This window comes from Zootoca vivipara, chromosome 12, assembly GCF_965207765.1.
Source record: "Zootoca vivipara chromosome 12, rZooViv2.hap1.1, whole genome shotgun sequence".
Taxonomy (NCBI): domain Eukaryota; kingdom Metazoa; phylum Chordata; class Lepidosauria; order Squamata; family Lacertidae; genus Zootoca; species Zootoca vivipara.
The window spans coordinates 24,213,035-24,235,553 of record NC_142595.1 but is presented as its reverse complement, the minus strand read 5'-3'; the positions used below and the strand labels follow the sequence as shown (position 1 = coordinate 24,235,553).

Here is a 22,519-nt window from a genome sequence, read left to right as displayed (position 1 = left end):
AGTGAACAAGGGTTCACTATTCATTCATTCATGGTGAGTACTGGCACATTTTTCCTAGAAAAAAAGCACTGGTTATTCCTTTGAATCAGAAAGCCATAGCTATACTGTGGGGTTTGGATTCCCCTTCTCCCAATTGACCAACGGCTACCTGCAGGATTTTTATTTTATTTTTTGTAATCTTTCAATTAATATATTGATTCTGAAACCAGTTAACATACAGGCAAATTCGGCTTCTCGAAGTTATTTGAAAAAGTTCTTTGCTGAGGGACTGTCCCCCCCCCTTCCTTTGGAAATGGATTTGCAACTTGCGTGGCCAGGATGAAACTTATTTCTCTAGACCCATCTCTGGAATGACAGAGAGATTGTATTACTCCAGTTTCGACACAGTAATACCGGCTGCTTAATTCAAAGAGCTGGTTCTCACATTTAAAGCCCCAAATGGCTTACTTTTGTGAGCGCCTTCTCCCATATACCTTTCCTTGTTTTTTTAACAAGAACAACAGCCTTTTTCGAGAAACAGCCTTCTTTCTGAGTCCACGTTCCACCATTTACTATAGGCAGATTGTCTGATAGGGTGCAGTGCAGGGCCTTTGCTGCAGTGGCACCGGTGGTGGCTGGTGCCCATGGTGACTGGTGGCGGAGTCAATGACTAGTAGTACAGCCACCTCCTGATTTGTTTTAAGTAAGAAGGCTGACAGCAGACTCAAGTTGGTGGGGCAATGCCCCATTTGCCATAATGGACTAGCCTTCATTGAGTGGCCCCCACTCTGGGAAGCTCTGCCCCCCCCCAGATCAGACTTGCCCCCTCATTACATAGTTTGTGCTTGCACAAGAAAGTCTTTTTATTTGGAAAGGCTGGGTTCTACTGTTTCTGCAAGTTTATTTTTACTGCTTTTTTTGGTGTTCTTTTATTTTTTATTACAAGATGTGCTGAATTGCTGGAAGGGCAACCGACCTATTTCAGAAATAAACTTAATGTGACTCAGCATCTACAATGGTTGACCCTCGAATGTGAATAGTAGTGACCTTTGACCACTGTATGCAGTGTTCAGAGATCCACATGACACCAAGGTTATATTTGCCAGGCTCAGTTTTATTATCCGAATCATCATGGTATCATTTACTTTGGTAAATTCATATCCCCATATTGTTTTCTAATGCTCAAAAATTAGTTTTAAGTCTCCTTTTTGAAATTCAAGTTTAAAAAGTACAAATTAAGTATCAACCAAAAGAGAGAGAGAGAGAGAGGAGAAAAAGGCGCACAGGGCAATTAATAAAATCAGTTTTACATTCATAATGCCAAGTAATCAAATATTAACAATTCTAGATCAGAATTTATGAAGTTTAAACATCAACAGCTAACATACCTATTTTAAGATGTAGCACAAGAACCAGCAGTAGAAATGCTTTGTATGTTGCTAAAAGTTGGAAGTTAATTAAATAGAGCATTGACACTTGCTGTGTCATTTTCCGCACCTTTGCATGCCGTATGTAATAAGGCAATTGTTGACACTCCAGTAAAATTACATGCTACAGATGAAGACCTACATAAAGAAGACACTGAACTGGATCCTCAGATATCATGATATTCTGCAGTGCCCTCGAAATCTTAAAAACACACACAACCTAATTTCATCATAAGGTCACAGTTATTGTTTTACTTAAATGCCTCTTCAGGATTAGTTTTGTTTTAGCTTTCTAAAGACAAAATAGTTTGAAGTCTGCAGTAATGAAAGAGAAAAGTATAGCCTTATCTAAGATGCTGTTTTGAGTTTCTGTAGTAGTAAGAATACACATGACATAAATCGGCTTCAACAAAAAAATAATAATGAATCGGGTGTCTGCTAGGAATACAGGAAGTTACGGGTTTGAATCATAATAATATTATAATAATTTATTTTTTATACCCTGCCCATCTGGCTGGGTTTCCCCAGCCACTCTCAGCGGCTTCCAACAGAAAAATAAAATACAGTAATCTATTAAATATTAAAAGCCTCCCTAAACAGGGCTGCCTTCAGATGTCTTCTAAAAGTGCCTTTTCTTTCACCTTTTTTCAAGAAAAGTTATGCTGTCCTAGGGAAGTGAATAAAAAGATACTGCTCTTTACTGGTAAACAAGCAAGCATTTCATAAAAGGACTATGGCCAGGACCCAAATGCTTACGGTATTTTAGGTATGTTCAAAGGCCACTATGCACCCAGGAAGATTTTTGTTCTCCATCTTTGAACTGCAGCTCCCCCATATGTCAGATTTTGAAACTCAGGTTCAAAAGTAATAATAATAATAATAATAATAATAATAATAATAATAATAATAATAAATTATTTATACCCTGCCCATCTGGCCGGGTTCCCCCAGCCACTCTGGGCGGCTTCCAACAAAACATTAAAATACAGAAATCAAACATTAAAAGCTTCCCTAAACAGGGCTGCCTTGAGATGCCTTCTAAAGGTCTGGTAATTGTTGTTCTCTTTGACCTCTGGTGGGAGGGCATTCCACAGGGCGGGTGCCACTACCGAGAAGGCCCTCTGCCTGGTTCCCTGTAACTTGGCTTCTTGTAGTGAGGGAACCGCCAGAAGACCCTTGGCGCTGGACCTCAGTGTCCGGGAAGAACGATGGGGGTAGAGACGCTCCTTTAGGTATACTGGACCAAGGACGTTTAGGGCTTTAAAGGTCAACACCAACACTTTGAATTGTGCTCAGAAACGTACTGGGAGCCAATGTAGGTCTTTCAGGACCGGTGTTATGTGGTCTCGGCGGCTGCTCCCAGTCACCAGTCTAGCTGCCGCATTCTGGGTTAGCTGTAGTTTCCGAGTCACCTTCAAAGGTAGCCCCACGTAGAGCGCATTGCAGTAGTCCAAGCGAGAGATAACTAGAGCATGCACCACTCTGTCGAGACAGTCCGTGGGCAGGTAGGGACTCAGCCTGCCTACCAGATGGAGCTGATAAACAGCTGCCCTGGACACAGAGGTAGGCATTCCCACTTAGCTTGAGGAACACTTAGCTCTTCAAGGAACACTTGTCTAAAGCCTCCTTAGCTGTGCTGTCATTTGGATTCTGGTCTAAGGATAACCATGATCTCTAGGTTCGGGTATTTTGCCATTCTGCTTAATGTATATAGATTGTGTAATAGCAATTGGTCTAATGGCATTCCCATCACTCCCAGCCAGCATGGCCAATGGTAAGGGGTGCTGAGAATTATTGTTAGGTAACGCCACACTAACTCCCCACCCTGATTTACATGGAAATGAATGCTTTCACAAGTGAGGTGATGCCAGGAATGGTATTTACAGGGCAACCTTAGACATGTCTACTTAGAAGTAACCCCCACAGAGTTCATGAAGGTTTGCTCCTCCGTGTGCATGTGTGTGGAATTGTAGCCTCAGTCTGGAATATGCCGCTTTGGGAAGTTAATATGGCATAAAAAGTGGAAGAAAGCCACTTTGAAATATCCTTTAAAAATTCTGGTCAGTGCAACTTTTGAAGCAAGATGATGACACATAGTGGCCCTCTAATGGCTCGTTTATTGTAGCGTGAACTTTTGTAGCCAAGAGCCGAATTCACCAGGCAATACATATAGACTTTAAAAAGCCGTTAAAATCCATTATCATTCTTTTTATTTCTTGCTTATAACCTTGTGTGCAGAGTTTCTGTAGCTGAAATGGGATGATAGAGTACCAAGCCAGGATTCCAGCTTTTGGGATTAGCGTAATCATACATGCGAGATTTGAGCACAAGGTTGGCTTCAAGCTTGTAGCCCTTTTTAGAATCATTTGATTGACTGCAAAGCAGGTATTTTCAGTTGTTAATACGATGACGACAGACCACATGGTTTCCAGGCCCAGTTCAAGGTGCCCATATTAATGTGCAAAGCCCTAAATGTCTCTTTCCCCAAATACCTAAAGTCTCTCTTGGGTACTAAGACTGGCAGAGGCAGCCATCTTGGTATTTCTTCCACCTTCAGATGCACTGGGGTGTCTGTGACCTAAATTGCGAAACTCCTTGTGTCCGGCACCTTCCTTATACAGCTTCTAGCAAATGCTGAAGATATACCTCTTTGCCCTGGCTTTTGAGGTGTACTGTATATTTTAAGGACTCACCTTATTTCTGCAATTGCTAAGTTGTTTGAAACAGTTTTTAATATTGTGTCGTGATGTTGCAACCTGCCCTGGGAGCTTAGGACGAAACCCAAGTAATAATAATAATAATAATAATAATAATAATAATAATATAGGCAAGTAGATCATAAAGTAACTGTTATACTTAAGATACCTTCATCCCTGCTACTGTAATAACTACAACATAGCAGCTGAAGCCCTAGATGTATTGAAATAAAAGGTTTTGCCACTGGGTTCAAGGAAGTCGTGCCACTGGGTTCAAGGAAGACGAGGGTCATCTAGTCCAACCCCCTGCAATGCAGGAATCTTTTGCCCAATGTGGGGCTTGAAATCATGATTTCAAGCTATAGAGACAACAAGAAAATATACAACATTCACGAGCTGGCAGGAATTTGCAAAATCGATACGGAAAGCATTTTACCTACATAGGGTCTTTTGGGGCGAAGAAGAAAAGTAATAAAACATATATGAAATAATGGTCTGGTCTGGAAAAAACAACCATAACCAAGTATTGGAACTGTCCATTCCTTTCAAGGAAGTCTTTCACTTGCTAAAATTCCAAGTCACAGTGAAAGGCCAGCAAGAAATGTACTGTACTCAAAAATCATTTGCCTCAGTAGCAGCCTCACCTGAGCTTAACCTCGCAAAAGTACCAATGCTATTATCGGTGGCAAGGTATGGCTTAAATCAGATTTTAAACAAACTGCAGGAAATATTTTCATGGTTTATCTGTTGGTAGAAATCCAGCTATGGTGGAATATAGAATCTCAGGTAAGTGAAAAATAATCTCAGGCAAGTGAAAAATTATCTACCCATTCTGACAGAACAAGGGCAATGTGTGTATGTTTCACAGTGAGTGTTAATTGTACTACTTTGGAATTAGATGGCTTGAGGCCTATTTGCCCTCTTGAAGCTTTTGTATTACCAGTTCCTGGGAGGTAACGGCGACTAAGGAGTGTTGGTGAAAATATATAAAATGACGGAGATAAAAATGACTAAGGACAAGTTATAATCACTTATAATCCTGTGGCAGAGGAAGTCCTTTCAAATGCAGATGTTTAGTTCTGCAGAGACAAGTCTTTGAACCCATTAAACATAGAACTGATGAAAATTATAAAAATAAACAATTCTTCTCTGGAGGAAAATAAAGGCGGGGGAGCTATTTCATCAGGTGTTTTAACTAACAGGAATTCTGTTTGTCAGGATTCCCGTAACTGCCTCTCATATAGACGCATGAGCCAGCTTCAAAATAACTACAGGATTATAGGAATATATATTAGCTGAAAGAATATACTCCTAGTATTGGTAGACAGGAGACAATCATGTGGTCTACCTGGGTCCATACTGCCATTTATTTCTGAAACCCATCCATGAATAATCTTTGGGTTAACGTGATGCAGATTTAGGTTTTGATGGATGGGATACTGCAAGACCGCCTCATAACCAATCTCACTTCGATATCAGGCAGCCCTTTCTGTTTAGTCTGTATACAACCTTCATCTGTGGCTGCCAAGTGGAGATCAAACCGCAAAGAAACTGATTTTTTCCTTAAGCGAGGGTTGTCTTTAAAGAAAGAGCCTTCCCATTCTTTAATCACTTCATCTACTTTCTCCGTCCTGAAACAATAAATTAAACATCATACTGTACACATGAATGAGTGTGGAACAGACCTTCAAGCTAGGATTTCACAAAGTGATGGGAAATGGCATGACCCGACCACACACAGAGTTTTTGTTCAGTCAGCTGAAATACGGGGGCTGGTTTTAAAATCTGTACCCCTCAGGAAACGTGTTGGCAAGTTGCAACCTTTCTGCAGTTTTTTAACTTGTAAAATAAAAGGCGCCCAATTTGCTACACATGAACTTATGCCAAACTGAAGTGCTGCACTAGAAAAATGATCAACCAGGATTTCATACTATGGAAAGAAAGATACCCATGGAAATCTGCTTTCACAACCTTCTTCAGGACAGAAGGCGGAGAGAAAGTCTGTTGAACGAAGCAACACCGATTTAAGGATCTGCATTGATCTATCACTGAGTCCTATGTACAGGACCAGGGCCGTTCTTCCTATTGGGCTGACTGGCGCGGTGCGCCAGGGCGCTCGCTCAGCAGGGGGCACATCAAGGAGGCACATGGAGCTGCCAGTGCCTGCGCCTTGCCCGCTCCGCTCCTTTCCCGGCAGCAGTGGCTAAAACGAGGCGGCAACAGCGGCAGCAGAGCTGCCTCCATCGAGGGAAACCTAGACCTGGACCTGGGCTACCTTCCGCCCACACTCCTTCAAGTCACAGCGAGCACAGACAGCGCTGCCCCACAATGCTCCGCGGCACCTCAAATGAGGTGCAGTGCTCGCTGTGACTTGAAGGAGTGTGGGCGGAAGGTAGCCCAGGTCCAGGTTTCCCTGAACGGACACAGCTTCGCTGCTGTCTCGCTTCAGCCGAGCAGGTGGAGGCGGAGCACAGCTGGCAGCGTCCCTGCCTGTCGTGCCGTGCCCTCCGGCTGCCCGTTGCACCTGGCCCTGCCCGGCAGAGTGCGAGGGGTGCCGGAGGGATCATCGCGCCACAGCGCCCGGTACACTTAAGACGGCCCTATACAGGACACATCGACACTAAAAATTCAAAGCACATTTAAAACATATGGTTTCCCCCAAAGAATACAGTTCCCAGGATTTTGGCTCTAAATGTGTTTTGAATTTATAGTATGGTATGGTATGATATGTAGACCGCTATTGAACACAGTGGGACATACTTCTGAATAAATAGTCCAACACTCATTGGCCTAGTTTGCATTTGGTAAACATCAGGTTAGTTAATGGTTTACTGTGAATCTGTGATTTTCACTTGCCTTGTTCCTTTCCAATAGCTACGGGAGAAACAAACCACTATAACTGGGTTTGGTTGTCATGCAGACTGCGTACTGTGGTTTGCTTCCCTCAAACAAACCACAACCAATAACCCAAAAACAACCCACAGTGGACATTAAGCCATCCACACTGGGTACCCCTATGTTGTCTGAAAACAAGATGATACAGGGCGTTTGATCAGAAGCATCCCTACTATGAAGCAAGCCGATGTTGCTACACGTTAACTGGCAAATGCTGCTCATTGCCAATGCCTTCTTGCGCATTTCCCACTCACTGCAATAAACTTCTGCAGGAGAATTTTAAGCTGGATTTTGTCTCTTTTTGATGGAGGTGGTAGTATTAGTTGCCCCCCCGCCCAAAAAGTCCTAAGCTCAACTCGCCTCAGAGAACATTTCCTTATTGCTTGTAAGCGCTCTGCGCTGTTCAGTTTCACTTACTGTATTGTGCCACAAGCCTCTGCGCTCTCCTTTGCGACATTTCCATTTAAGACTGCTTGCTTTGTCAGTATTTCCACTTTTTCAATCTCGTGAGCCTTTAGCTCACTTGCTGTATAAATTAAAACAGAAAAGAAAATGCAATTTTCATTGTTATGCAGGAACAGGCACCAGTAACCATATATGACTCCCCCCCCCTCCAATTAGAAAATGAGAAACGGTAATTAGTTGATCATCGGGGAATGTGCGGTGTTCGGAGAAGAGGAGGTTATGCGTTTGTAAGGAATTTCTTGGGTAGTCCAAGGAGCCAAAAGAGGGATTAGAAGAGTCATATTGAATGGGACAGCCGGAACATGGTTGTAACAAACAAACAAACAAACAAACAAACAAACAAACAAACAAACAAACAAACCACTGTGTGAATTGCTATACAGTCGTACCTTGGAAATCGAATGGAATCCGTTCCGGAGGTCCATTCGACTTCCAAAACGTTCGGAAACCAAAGTGTGACTTCTGATTGGCTGCAGGAAGCTGCAGCCAATCGGAAGCCCCGGAAGCCCCGTCGGAGGTTCTGCTTCCAAAAATAGTTCGCAAACCGGAACAGTCAGGAGCATTCAGGAGCCAAAATGTTCGAGAACTAAGCAGTTCGAAAACCAAGGTACGACTTCATAGCTTGTTAGTTATGCCCTGCACAGCTCACACAAGACGGCTTACATATCCTGAAAATGCAACACAGTTCAAAACAACACCAGGCAATCTAAATAACAGTACAAAACTATTTAAAAACAGAGGTCAGTTAAAGATTAAAAAAATGGCAGTAGAGATTTCAGCAGCTTAAAAAGCTACATATTTTAAAATGGCCCGTGAAATAGAGCCCCAAATTGGGGGTTGGGGAGTGGCCTGAAATAAACAGGTTTTTAAAACCTGCTAAAAGGTTTAGGATATATATGCAGCAGAGGTCCATAATATAAGAGGGCCATCACAAAAAAGGCCCTGTCTCATGTACCTATCAACTTTATAGATGGGTCTACATGTAAGGCCCTGAAGCAGTCATCGTGCCCAGGCAAGCTTGTATGATATATGTACAGATACCCTTCACATAACATGGTACCAAACTATTTAGAACTGGCATAGGCAAACTTGACCCTCCAGATGTTTCGGGACTACAATTCCCATCATCCCTGACCACTGGTCCTGTTAGCTAGGGATGATGGGAGTTGTAGTCCCAAAACATCTGGGAGGGCTGAGTTTGGGGGTGCCTGGTTTAGAACTTTAAAGGTAAACACCAGCACTTTGAGATGAGCCCGGGAACCCACTGATAACCAAAGCAAATGGTTCAGAATAGGTGCCATCTGAAGTTTCCAGAATTACAGAGTTGTCTCTTATTTCCCAGTGGGTTCTTTTCTTAAACTCCTACAAGTTCTGATTCACATCCAACTTTGCCTAAATGGTGAGCTGTCTTTTTATGTTAATTCCAGGTCTTAAGAAAACTCACATGAAGGTAAGATGAACGCTATTTGGCTAGTGGTGCGCTTTTTGTCGCCTTTTCTGTCTTGGCACGCAGAACGATGGAACCTTGAAAGAAAAAGAGGAAGAAACTATAAGAATGTAGAATGGGCCTGCTCATGGTTAGATCCTTCTAAATCGGGGGCTGCCAGACTTCAGGCTTGCTGGGTATTTTTTGTTTTGTTGGTGGATATCAGGTTTCGATATCTACCAACCAGAGCCAGATGCATAATAATACTTGGAGGGTTGATGTGCTGACGTACACTTGGAATAAAGGGACAGAACACAAATTAAATCCAGGAATCTGCTTTCAGTAACAGAACTGAGTTCTGAAGTCCTTTCACACAAGAGCTTCCTGGTTCCCTCCCAAACATACATTGGATCAACTTGATTTAGGTTTTTGGCTGCTGCTGCTGCTGCTTTTGGACAATTCAGAATCAGGGACACTTACTGATTGACTGTGAATTGCCCAAAGAAGTGCAGCAGATCTTGATCTACCTATTGCCCATCCCTGTTCTAGAGAAACAGATACCATGAACATTTGCAGCAGGTGAGCTCTGTGGGTTGAGCAGTCCCTATTGAACTTGTTTGGTCTGCAGCACGACACTTTAGACCAGGCACCCCCCAAACTGCGGCCCTCCAGATGTTTTGGCCTACAACTCCCATGATCCCTAGCTAAGAGGACCAGTGGTCAGGGATGATGGGAATTGTAGTCCAAAACATCTGGAGGGCCGAAGTTTGGGGGTGCCTGCTTTAGACCTTCTGCCTGTTCAGTATACAAGCATGTGGCAATCTCTATCAGGGTAGAGTTAGCTCAGGGCTGTTTCATATGTTGTTTCTTTCCTCTATGGAGACAATGGTCTGGACTGGATGTGACATATTGTATATACAGTATTGGCTTATGAAGCTGAAATGGTTAAAACACTTGTGCCACATGCTTGAATGGAGAATCTGCCACAATTGAAGGTTTCTTAGATTAATTAAGAGTTTCCTATAATACAAAGGTGATTGCAGAAGCTTTCAAACTCTCCCTCTCTCATCCCACCACATTGCCTTGAATGAAGTATTGTGTGAGTATATTCTGAGTACATTTTTAATATATGGGCTAGGCAACCAATGAAAATGGTTTGGTCCACTTCCCAGCTAAATCACCTTGGATCTGCCACAGTGCTAGCCATGCCAAGAATTTTAGGCAGGAAGTGGGATATAAATCTAGGCAAGCAAGCAAGCAAGCAAGCAAGCAAACAAACAAACAAACAAACAAGGTAACTTTTACTAGCCATAGAACCCTGGCTATGCTATAGGTCATGTGTTGGCAAACTAAGGCCTGTGGGCCGGATCAGGCCCAATTGCCTTCTGCATCCAGCCCGTGAACGGTCCGGAAATTGCCGTGTGGATCGCCAGCACATGCGTTCTTTCCATCTCCCTCCCTCTCCCTCACACGGTGGCACCTCCACCTCCTCCCTCCCTCCTCCTGGCTTCTCCTCGCCCTGCCTAGAGGAGGAAGGGGGCTGGGCTTTGTTGGCGCCAGCAGCAGCAGTGCTTGAGCGGCTGCCATTTGAAGCCGCCCCTCTCCAGAGCCCTTTCTCGCACCGCTCATCGTCCTGCTGCTGCCGCCAACCCCTGCCGCTTGCAAGACACAGGTAAGCAGCCATCAGGGCTCATGGTGCTCTTGCATCATTCCCCCCCCCTCCAAAATATAGTCCTGCCCCCCACAAGGTCTGAGGGACAGCCCCCTGCTGAAAAAGTTTGCTGACCCCTGCTATAGGTATTTGAGGACTGTATCTGAGTACCTTTTCTCCTCCCTCTCTAGCAGACTGTGGTATGTAGCTATTTCTTGCTCAAGCCTCATCTTAGTGTTTAGTAATAGTTCGTGTTGCTGCAGCTGCTTTTCAATCCCTTGCCGCACTTTATGTAGCTCTCTCTCCAGGCCTTCAATCTCTGCTTCCAGGTGCTTCAGTTGTGTCTGGTACTGCTGTTTTGTGGTGCGCAGAGAATTTTCCAGACCCTTTTCCTGTTAAATTAGATTACTGGTTTCAATTCCAGAATGTACTTCTAAAAAGCCCAAGACCATTAAAAAAAACAAGGAAGGGGATAAGTAACTTTAAAAAAACACACACATACACAATCAACTTTACATTTTAAATTAAACCCACACTAATAAAATCAGTATTTGTCATAAACCTTTATATTCTGAGCAATATAAAACATACAGTGGAACCTCGGTTTCCAATCGTCTCAGAAGGTGAAGGTTTCGGTTTTTGAGCACCGAAAACCTGGAAGTAATTGCTCCTGTTTTCGAACAATTTTTGGAAGCTGAATGTGCTATGTTTTGAGTTTCCCTATTGTATTGAGGCTTCTGTAATGAGTTCAGTGGTGGAGCTTCATGCTCTGGCACTGTGGGGTGGAGAGCAGGCGGGGGTGGGGCTGGCGCGCATCCTGGGGGCATGGCACGCCGCCTGAGGGGGCGGGGCGCCCAGCACGTGTGCAGGGGGGAGGAGCCGCGATGGCACCCCACCGGGATCACATAGCCGGGGGCGGTGTGCTCCCCTCGCACTCCTCTTCCTCCGCCAGTGATTGAGTTTTCAGTTTTTGAATGTTTTGGAAGTCGAACGGTCTTCCAGAACGGATTACATTCGAAAACTGAGGCTCCACTGTAGTTACATTCGATCGGGGTTGATTGCAGATATTTGGCTGCAGGGATCAGATCTATTAATGCAGGGATTGCCAACCTTCAGCGACCAATGGAAACATTTTGAATTTTGAGAAAGTGCTGTGGGCGCCAATCACAAAATGGCTGCCCTAGGGGCATGGCACAAGGTCATGCTTGCGACGGGAAGTCACCCATGTCCTAATGGATCTGACTGTGGAGATCCTACAATATTGTTTCCCTTCCCCACAGTGCTGCTGTTGCTGTCTGATAACAATGGAGGATTATGGGTTCCATTTTCCATTTCTTCATGTGACCTTTCCCTCATAGCTGCCAAGTTTTCCCTTTTCTCGCGAGGAAGCCTATTCAGCATAAGGGAAAATCCCTTTAAAAAAGGGATAACTTGGCAGCTATGCTTTCCCTTGCCAGTCTCCTCCTAGGCCCTCCTTTTCACTATCTAGGTGACAAGAAAATAGATCTTATCTCAAGTAATAGGCACCTTAGACTAAGGAGACAGCAACAAATCAGGAATAAAAGCTGGAAGAAAGACACAGCACCAGTTTGAACTATTGGAGTAGCCTGGTGGGAGCCATAGCTGCCAAGTTTTCCCTTTTCTCGCGAGGAAGCCTATTCAGCATAAGAGAAAATCCCTGAAAAAAAGGGATAACTTGGCAGCTATGGTGGGAGCACCCTGTGTGAGTTCCTGATACAGTAAGCTATGATCTAGCCATGAAGTAAACTGGTCCTGACTTCTAGCTTATTCTTTGACCCTTTTTGCTGCCTCACTTTTGCGAGAGGTGAGGTTGCAGGGAACCAAACAGAGGGCCTTCTCGGTAGTGGCACCCGCCCTGTGGAACGCCCTCCCAGCAGATGTCAAGGCAATAAGTAACTACAGTATTCTACTTTCAGAAGACAAATGAAGGTGGCCCTGTTTAGGGAAGTTTTTAATGTTTGATGCTGTACTGTTTTTAATATTCAGTTGGACGCCGCCCAGAGTGGCTGGGGAAACCCAGCCAGATGGGCGGGGTAATAATAATAATAATAATAATAATAATAATAATAATAATAATAATAATAATAATTCAGTCCTGACTCCTGTCTTATTCTAGGCTCATCTCAGGCCCAGCCTACAGTGTTGGGAATACAGTGGTACCTCTACTTACGTATAACTCTACTTACAAATGTTTCTACTTATGAACGGAGCTCCGTCTGCCATCTTGGATGCTGTTTAGATAGGATTTTTTCTACTTACGAATTTTTAGATAGGGTTGCTTTGACTTACGAATTTTTTCTCCCAATGCATTCTTATGGGATTCGACTTACAATTTTTTTTGACTTACGAATGTGCGTTCGGAACGCATTAAATTCGTAAGTAGAGGTACCACTGTACGTAGTGGAGATAAAGCCATACCCTCCAACACTTCTCCAATGAAAATAGGGATGTCCCACTCCCTAATGATAATTTTACTATTTATACCCCACACATCTTACTGGGTTGCCCCAGGCACTCAGGGAAGCTTACAACATATTAAAAAAACATAAAACTTTTTTTTAAAAAACCCACTTCCCTATACAGGGTTGCCTTCAGACGGCTCAGGGGGTTGGATAACTCCATACCCTCCAACATTTCTCCAATGAAAATAGGGACATACTAAGGAAAAGTGGGACATTCCAGGATCAAATCAGAAACCAGGATGACTTTTCTAAATCAGGGATGTCCCTGGAAGATAGGGTCTGTAAAGTTACCTTGGGTACTGTGAGCCCAAGGGAAAACAGCAAGCAATTTCACCTCCTCTCTACACAGACAGCCCAGCTGCTCAATCAGACTTACCACAGCATGGAGAGAATCAATTTCCATCTGCATATGGTGCCATTGACGTCTTGCTTCATTTAGCTCTGCCCTGGCTGCTTTTAGCGCTTCCTCGTCTTTGCTCATTCTTTCACTAGTGGCTTCTTCTAGCTGCAAAGAGGAAGCATTGGCCACATCAGTTCAAGATGTCCCGCACTGAAAAACTTCAAATTTGGCTGTGTGAATGAATCTGAGGTTCCTGAAACAAAGCACACCTGGTGCACAACTCACGTCTCCTTCCGTTTTATTATACTATCATTGAAACAAGATGGTTCTGAAGGGAGCTGATTGGTTTCACAGTGGGAGCAAAAGCAAAAAAAATAAAAATAAAAAGGACAGGGTGGTCATAGGTCTGCCTGAAAAGAAATGGCATATGTTCTAACCCACCCCACCCGAACTTTGAGCACAGGACACGGTATCAGTTTGCTGCCTACAAACTGAGAGCAAAATGCTAGAGCAGAATTTCCCAAACTTGGGTCTCCAGCTGTTTTTGGACCACAACTCCCATAATCCCTCACTAGCGAGATTGGTGGTCAGGGATGATGGGAACTGTAGTCCAAAAGCAGCTGCAGACCCAAGTTTGGGAAACACTGGAAGATGGGCTGTAGGGCTCTGTGAGTGTGTGCCGTCTACCTTACCTACCAAAATGTTAAGATGAATTTATGGATGACTGCAAAGCAACACCCACCTCTATTCTTTATTGCAGGGATGGGGAACCTGTGATTCTTCAGGTATTGTCAGGCTATCATCCTTGAGAGATCCAGGGTTTCGGGGTGATCAGAATGCTGATTGCTCTAGGCCATGGCGTTCCATGTGTTTCCCCTAACGTCAGGCTTAACATTGGGGTGGGAGAGAATGTTCTGCCTGCAAACAATCTGCAGCAAGTACTAGGTCGCCAACACACCAGAAAAGCCGATGTTGCTCTTGTATTTAATGGTGGATCCTGTGGATAGGATCTGAAGAACTCAGCAGCTGCTACAAGGCCAGTTTTTCATTCACCACAGCATCTTCAGTACCAGTGCTTAAACCAAGATGCCTTCATGAAGCTCAACCTGATATGTGCCAAGAGAGACATACTGAAGCACAAAGAGGATCCAAGAAGAACTGATTGCACAACTCCCCTTGAGGGACTTGGCATGTTTCAAAGGACACATTGGCACAACTCCAGAGGTTACTCCATAATATTGTTTGCTTATTTATAAAATGCCATCCATATACATGGCACTTTCCAAAGAATTCGTCCCTGCCCCAAAGCTCTTACAGTCTAAAATAGATACAGAGGACGGGGGGAATAGAGGCATTGGGCAGGCAGGGGAAGAATATGCAGTTACTTCAACTACTATCACATATACTTTGGCTTTGTTACAATGGGAACTAGAGGGAAGTTCCAATGGCTTCCCAGAAAATTATAGAATGCAGGAATATACTGTTAAGGACTCACTGACTTAAGGACTCACTGAGTCTTCTCAAGAAAGTTCAAAATACAGTCAAGGTGTCTATGAGTCAGTTGCTTGGATATCACTGAAGGGGGGGGGGAGGCAAATGGTTTGAATCCCAGAGTGCTCATTAAGATCATAATTCAGAAACACTACTCGGTTCCTACATCAGACAACATGAGGAATCTGCTAGCCTGCGTACTGTATTTATTCTGTATTTATTCTAATGCACATCCTAGTTTTCAAAACCTTGAAACCCAAAAAGGTACAGTAGTGCCTCGCTTAACGAATGCCCTGCTTAACGAAATTTCCGCTTAACGAAAGGATTTTTCGAGCGGAGGTTGCCTCGCTAGACGAATTTGTTTTATGAAAAATTCATCTAGCGAATCGCGGTTTCCCATAGGAATGCATTGAAATTCAATTAATGCGTTTCTATGGGCAAAAAAAATTTCAATTTTTTTTCAATGCATTCCTATGGGATTTGCTAGACGAATTTTTCGTTATAAGAAAAGACCCGTGGAACGAATTAAATTAGTCTAGCAAGGCAGCACTGTATTTGCTTGCAAATGTAATGCGCATTGGCAAAAAGTGCGCTCCCAAGGCCTGTTCAATCTTCTTTCCTGAGAGCCGCCATTTTCCGTCTCAAATACTGTCCCTGCGCAAATGGGCTACTGTGCCCACACCTGCAGCCAGGCTCTTTTTCGCATGACAAGGCCGGTTCCTGCAACATTCACCTTGTTCACCGGTAAGGCCAAGTCCTTGTTCGGGGGGGAGGGGGGGCAGGACGGGGTGATCTTGAATCAGTGGCTGGCATGCAGAGCGGGGCGAGGGGAAAGGTAGTGTGTTTGTACGAGCAAACTCCCATGATACACACCGACTCACTTCACCTGGCTCCCACAGCTTCTGCTGACCCACGTGGCTCTCCCCCTCCTGTGGCAAGGATGGCAGTGGAGGCAGTGGAGTGGCAACAGAGCGACCGGGCCTCCCAGTTAGCAAGAGCTCGTCTTTTTTCTTGGTGCCCCAAAAGACCCAGCAGAACTTGATTACCCCATCTAGGCAAGTTTGCAATCGAATCTAATGCACCGTCGAATCTAATGCGCACTCTAATGTTCACGGCAGAATTTGGCCAAAGAAAGTGTGCATTCCATTCAAGGAAATGCGGTAATTTCAACACCTCACGTTTCTTCATCTACCTATTGGAGTTAAACCAGCGCGGGGAAGCGTTCCAACAACAGAACTGTGAGACATTTGGTGACATCACAGCGGTCCAGATTTATTTATTTATTTAAAAAATAAATAAATAAATAAATAAACCCTAATAATAATTTAATGTACTGTATTTATTAACCCAGATAAAGCCTGGCTTGTTAATATATAATTTTATTCAGCCTGATGGATCTGATACCTCTTTGAAAATGCATAAACATTGTTGAAGCATCATATTGGAATTTGCCTTCTCATTTGGCTGCTAGAAAATAATGGTTGGCAACTAGTTCAGACATAAGTTGTGGATTTCTACTGACACCTACTTCTGAGGTAATATTTTTACAAATACCTAGCTTTGTTTCTTCTGGAGAAATGCACATACTCTGTCATTACCAGATTACAAATTGCCTTTGCATGACACATCCTCAAATAACAGGGGAGTGACTGTGGGCATGGCGGACGTCATCTGAGGCCTGGTTTGTGCTGTCCATGGTATAAGCAGAAGAAATTCATGCTTTAGGGTGGTTATTTACGCATTTCCAGAAGGAGAAGGAGAAGGAGAAGGAGAAGGAGAAGGAGAAGGAGAAGAAGAACATCCTCCCCAAAGAGGTCAAATATATGCATGAAATTTGCATATGCAGCTAATTAATATGTATACATATAGGTTCACATTTAGAAAAACAAAAAATACTGCAATCCAGGCAGAAACATGAAATATGATATGAGGATGAATGTGACCTGGATGTTTGTTCATTTTGATGCTGTTGGCGGGCAACTTCAAGGCTCCAGTTGTTGTCCCTTCTTATGGTTCTTTACTAGGGGCTACACTTGCCAACCTCACCCCCCCCCCTGGCCTGCCATTCTCCCTTGCATTAATCCCCTTTCCATCTCATGCAACTATTAAGCTCACTTTTCACCTTTCCAGTTTCATTTCTGGAGGCACTTCTCCCCTTTATTCTGTAGCCCTGCTTTGCACCTCTTTTCACCTTCACTTTCACACCCCAACTTTCATGCTCACCCCCTCCCCATGCCTCCTATTCCCTCCTTTTTTGCAGCCCCCTTTACACCCCCATTTTCACCTTCACTCCCTTTCCCTCCTCAACTCGACCTCGGACATGGACCACCCCTTTTCCATGACTCATCCTCTCTCCTATGATAACAGCCCCCTTTGCATGTGAGCCATTGTGAAACGCACGGTACTATATATTTTTTAAGTTAAATACTGTAGATTATTAAGAGCAAGGCTGCCAGTTAGCTTGTTCAATTAGGGAAGGTTAAATTCAGCTGGTGGCTTATGTACCTATATGGCTTGTTAATAAAATATCTGTTCTAAATTATTGCAAGGAATCTGGAACTTAATGCTGAAGACAACACATGACACCAGGAGTGAAATACAGTGTGTGATGCTACAATGGAATATTTGAGGCCTCTCCTTCCTTGGTCTCTTTCACACTAGGTAGCTGAGGAATGGAAGAGGGAGAAGTTTAAGTACAGTGAGAAGGGGGTAGCGTTGTAAGAAAAAGAAAAAAGTGGCTGTTTTAAACAACAGCCTGTGTTGCAGCCTGTAAAGCAGGAGAGAAGCAACACTGAGGAAAACAGCCATTTTAAACATCAGCAGAGGTTTGAGTGAAGCTGGGGTGCTTTAAAACAGCCACTTTGACTCCTTTCAGGCTCTCCCCCTTCTCACTGTACTCAAACTTCTTTCCTCAGCTATTTCATGTGAGAGAGATAAAGGACTCACTGGCATCCACCACTCTCCCACCTAAGGTTAATAATAATAATAATAATAATAATAATAATAATAATAATAATAATAATATATTATTATTATTTATACCCCGCCCATCTGGCTGGGCCTCCCCTGCCACTCTGGGCGGCTTCCAACAGAAATATTAAAATACATCAAATATCACAGATAAAAAACTTCCCTAAACAAGGCTGCTTTTAGGTATTTTCTAAATGTCAGGTAGCTGTTCATCTCTCTGACCTCTGATGCGAGGGCATTCCACAGGGCGGGTGCCACTACCGAGAAGGCCCTCTGCTTGGTTCCCTGTAGCTTTGCTTCTCACAGTGAGGGAACCGCCAGAAGGCCCTCGGAGCTGGACCTCAGAATGATGGGGTGGAGATGCTCCTTCAGGTATACTGGACCGAGGCCATTTAGGGCTTTAAAGGTCAGCACCAACACTTTGAATTGTGCTCGGAAACGTACTGGGAGCCAATGTAGGTCTTTCAAGACCGGTGTTATGTGGTCTCGGTGGCCGCTCCCAGTCACCAGTCTAGCCGCCGCATTCTTGTAGTTTCCGGGTCACCTTAAAAGGTAGCCCCACATAGAGCGCATTGCAGTAGTCCAAGCGGGAGATAACACATTTGATCATGAGCAAATGCGGCCTCATAGCCTCCAACCGCCCCAAAAATGCCAGGACCATCACTTTCTCACACAGAGTCCGAAATCCCCATCTTTGTTGAGGTACACTAATCAGAAATGGCTTCATACTGGGGGAAGCAGGGATGAGAAAGTTGCCGAACTGAGATCTCCTCCTCTGCCACCTCCTTTGCTGTTGCTCCTGGGAGTTGCAGAAGGTGGGTTGGGGGGGGGGGAGAAGGAAGAGTCTTGCACCGGGTTCGAGTGAGGGAACTAGGCCTGCCAGCCAGCAGAGTATCAGCAGCACCAGGAGCGGGTAGAGGAGGAGAAGGGGGAGCAAGGCAACAGGGACACTGATGTCCCCGTCCTCATTGTGGGAGGCTGCGACTCTCCAGTCTGGTGGATCCCCACCCAGCATAGCTGCCAAGTCTCCCATATTCTCCGGGAAATCCCTGTTTTTCCAGCTGTTCTTAGCTGAAAAAACAGGTTTTTTTTGTTTTCCCCCGGTTTATTCTGGCGCGACGGCCATTTTGGAACTAGGCGGAGCATGCTCAGAAGCGACTTTTGATGCTGCTCTGCCCAGTTCCAAAATGGCTGCAGTGCGACTTCTGGCACAGCGGCCATTTTGGAACTGGGCAAAGCAGCATCAAAAGTAACTTCTGAGCATGCTCTGCCCAGTTTCAAAATGGCGGCAGCGCTACTTCCGGTCTGCTACTTCCGGCCCGGTCCCTTATTTCTCGGACAGCAACTTGGCAGGTATGCCACCCAGTTGACCATGCCAAACAAAAACAAGAAGGAGAAAGTGAGCCAGATCAGGTCTGAAGAGAAGTGTGGTGGCTGGAAGAGACCTTGGGCAGGAACACATGCTGGGAGTGGTGTAGCTGGCAGGATGAAGACAGGCCTGCGGGGGGCTGGAGTTGAGGGGGGGGAAGGAGGTCATGGGGTAAAGGGTGGGCACCGGAGCTAGCTGGGCTTTGCACGGGGAGGGGTTGTCTGTATCCTGAAAACCTTTAATAAAAATTTTAGCATGCAAAACCAACAAAGAAAGAGCCCCTCCCCAGCAGTGATAGTGATGCAGATTTATGAGGACAGTTGGAGGGTATGCGGCCTGAGGAAAGTTCCCCACCCCTGCCCTATCCTACAGGTTTTCTATTGACCCAGGGCCATTGGTATACAGTGGTACCTCGGTTTAAGTACACAATTGGTTCCGGAAGTCTGTACTTAACCTGCAGCATACTTAACCTGAAGCGAACTTTCCCATTGAAAGTAATGGAAAGTGGATTAATCCATTCTAGACGGTCCGCGGAGTACTCAACCTGAAGCGTACTTAACCCGAAGTATGAGTGTAATGTAATTGGTTCTGGAAGTCCGTACTTAACCTGAAGCGTACTTAACCTGAAGCGAACTTTCCCATTGAAAGTAATGGAAAGTGGATTAATCCGTTCCAGACGGGTCCGCGGAGTACTTAAACTGAAGCGTACTCAAACCGAGGCGTACTTAAACCGAGGCATGACTGTATAGGTATGTAAGCCTCGTTTTAAGCAAAGTATGTTGCTATCAGTTGCTCACATGCATGTTGCAGAGTAGCTGGGTGCATTGGGATGTGGGGAACCCAGGTCCAAGTTCCTGGTCTGCCGAGAAACTCTCTGGACAGGTATGTCAGTGCCTCTGGGCCTAACCTAGCAGGCTGCTGTGTGGACAAAATGTTGTAACCTGTGCCAGCCTCTTGGGACAGGATTTGAAAGCTGCTGGAACATACAAATACTGTAGCATCATCTTACACCAGAAGCAAGCCTGCCGTGAGATAATAATAGGACCACACATTCAGAAATAACCATATCTGAAGTGTAGCAGGGTGATACGATCAGCCTGCAACTAGCTTAAATATCTTGGTTTATGACGTGTTGCGGTACTCAGACTAATTGGCCAGCTGTGGTTCACAGATGTTAATTCCTGTGTGGATGTCTAATGGTGCCATTGTGACCGGATAACCTTTAAGAAATACGAGAGCTGGAACTAAGGCAAGGCATTGCAAAATACTATGGCACTCGTTTTCGTCTTCTGGGGGACACCGTAAATATCATCTCGAGGGTTAAAACACAGGCTCCCACAACCTTAAAAGTGGCTAGAAATCGTAACCCACTTTAAAATGGCTCCTATACACAACTGCTAAAGGATGCCTACTTTATTCCCTCCCCCCTGCAAAAAAAGAAGCATCATCTCAAAATGAGCCAAGAGTACTATTTCATTTGCGGGGAGGGGGTGGGAATCACAAAAACCTTTGCCACCCTATTTACATAAACGGATAGATGCAAGGTGACACGACTCTTATACCTTAATGTATTTCCCCGCAGTTTTTCGGGCTAGATATGCTGCAGTATGAGAGGAGGAAGAACGAAGAAGAAGAAAAAACCACCACGATTCCCTTTCCCCAATAAAATGCTGCATTGGAAAAGAAAATACTGTACCTCACAGAGGCTGAGAGAGGAACTGAGTACACATTGGATTGCCTCCTTATTCGGGTAGGTGCCTTTCTGTATATAATCATTACCTGGGTCCCTGCTGAGAGGATGGTCTCTATCTGACTTCTGGTGATGAGCGTTTCATAGTTTGCCCTGATCTCATTGAGGAGCTGGGACAGTTCCATGCTGCTCCCATCCTCCACCTTGGCTAACTCAACCTTATGGATAGGAGGAGAAGCAGCAGCAGCAAAGCATTCTCAGCCTGCAGTAAGAGTGAGAACACAGAGGGAGAGAGAGAGAGGGGAGGGAGGAAAACACTGATTTTTTTTTTAAAGCAGCAGAGTTCTATTCTCTTAGCAGCATTGAAGAATGGTCATTTGTTTTTGATTTATTTCATTTATTAAATTAGTATATACTGCCCTTCATCCTAAGATCACAGGGTGGTACACAAAATAAAATACAGGATAGAAACAAGGAAATAGCTAAAGCAAAACAGCAAAGCAATATCACACACACACACCTTTTTTCACAGACGCATTTAAAAGGCTGTAAAGGTAAAGGGACCCCTGACCATTAGGTCCAGTCATGACCGACTCTGGGGTTGCGGCACTCATCTCGTGTTATTGGCCGAGGGAGCCTGCGTACAGTTTCCAGGTCATGTGGCCAGCATGACAAAGCCGCTTCTGCCGAACCAGAGCAGCACACAGAAACGCCATTTACCTTCCCGCCAGAACAGTACCTATTTATCTGTTTGCACTTTGACGTGGGCAGGAGCTGGAACCGAGCAACGGGAGCTCACCCCGCCGCGGGGATTCAAACCATCGACCTTCTGATCGGCAAGCCCTAGGCTCAGTGGTTTAACCCACAGCGCCACCCGCGTCCTGTAGCGTCAGCCAAAGGCCTGGTTGAAGAGGAATGTTTTCACCTGGCACCTAAAGCTACATGATGAAGGCCCCAGGCAAACCTCCCTGGGGAGAGCATTCCACAGGTGCTTTGAAATGAAATAATTACAGAATTAATTATAATTAATTATGTTTGTGAGTGAAATGAATTATGTAGGTTTTAGTGGAAGCCGAACTGCAGCCAAACAGAAACGTCGCTGATTGCGGTGAACACTGAGTGGCTCCTTAAATCCCTAGTAGTGGATGAATCAACTGAGGGCCACTTCAGAGTTGCTTTTTCTCCAACACAGAGGCTATTTTATAAAACATATTTTATTGCTTAGGGGAAAAAAAAGACAAGATAAAATGAAAAATAATCTTGACTGAATTTAGATAAAAGGAAAAAAAGATGGAAAGATTTCCAAATAAGATTAGTATTAATTGGCAAATTAAGACCTTGCAGAGGCAGTTATCTATGCTAACAACGCAAGAGATAGAAAAGTTGAATTATGCTCACTGAAAAACTTAGAATTTGCCAATAAACCAGGGAAGTGGCTGGCGTAAGAACAACAGAAGGGGAAAGAGAGGAAAGTGATAGTGACGCTGCAAGAGGGAAACATTGTGATAAGAGATAATGCACATATGAAAAATAGTATCTCATCAATTTTATTCTAAGCTGTATAAAGCAAATTCTTCAAACTTCTCTTTTCAGTGGGCCTATTCAGACACATGATTGGTTACATGTTTTTTGTGTTT

The 22,519-nt window shown here is 44.4% G+C and overlaps 1 protein-coding gene across 1 annotated transcript; it reads right to left on the bottom strand.

The window, feature by feature from the left end:
- Positions 1-1,072: 1,072 nt before the first annotated feature.
- KRT222 (keratin 222) lies at positions 1,073-21,165 on the bottom strand. The gene is made up of 6 exons (XM_035135860.3): positions 20,972-21,165; positions 13,399-13,527; positions 10,711-10,931; positions 8,907-8,986; positions 7,415-7,523; positions 1,073-5,733 (listed from the first exon to the last, which is right to left on the bottom strand). Exons 1-6 carry the CDS (start codon positions 21,065-21,067, stop codon positions 5,520-5,522), a joined length of 849 nt encoding a protein of 282 aa, XP_034991751.3. The 5' UTR covers positions 21,068-21,165; the 3' UTR covers positions 1,073-5,519.
- Between the last annotated feature and the right edge of the window lie 1,354 nt (positions 21,166-22,519).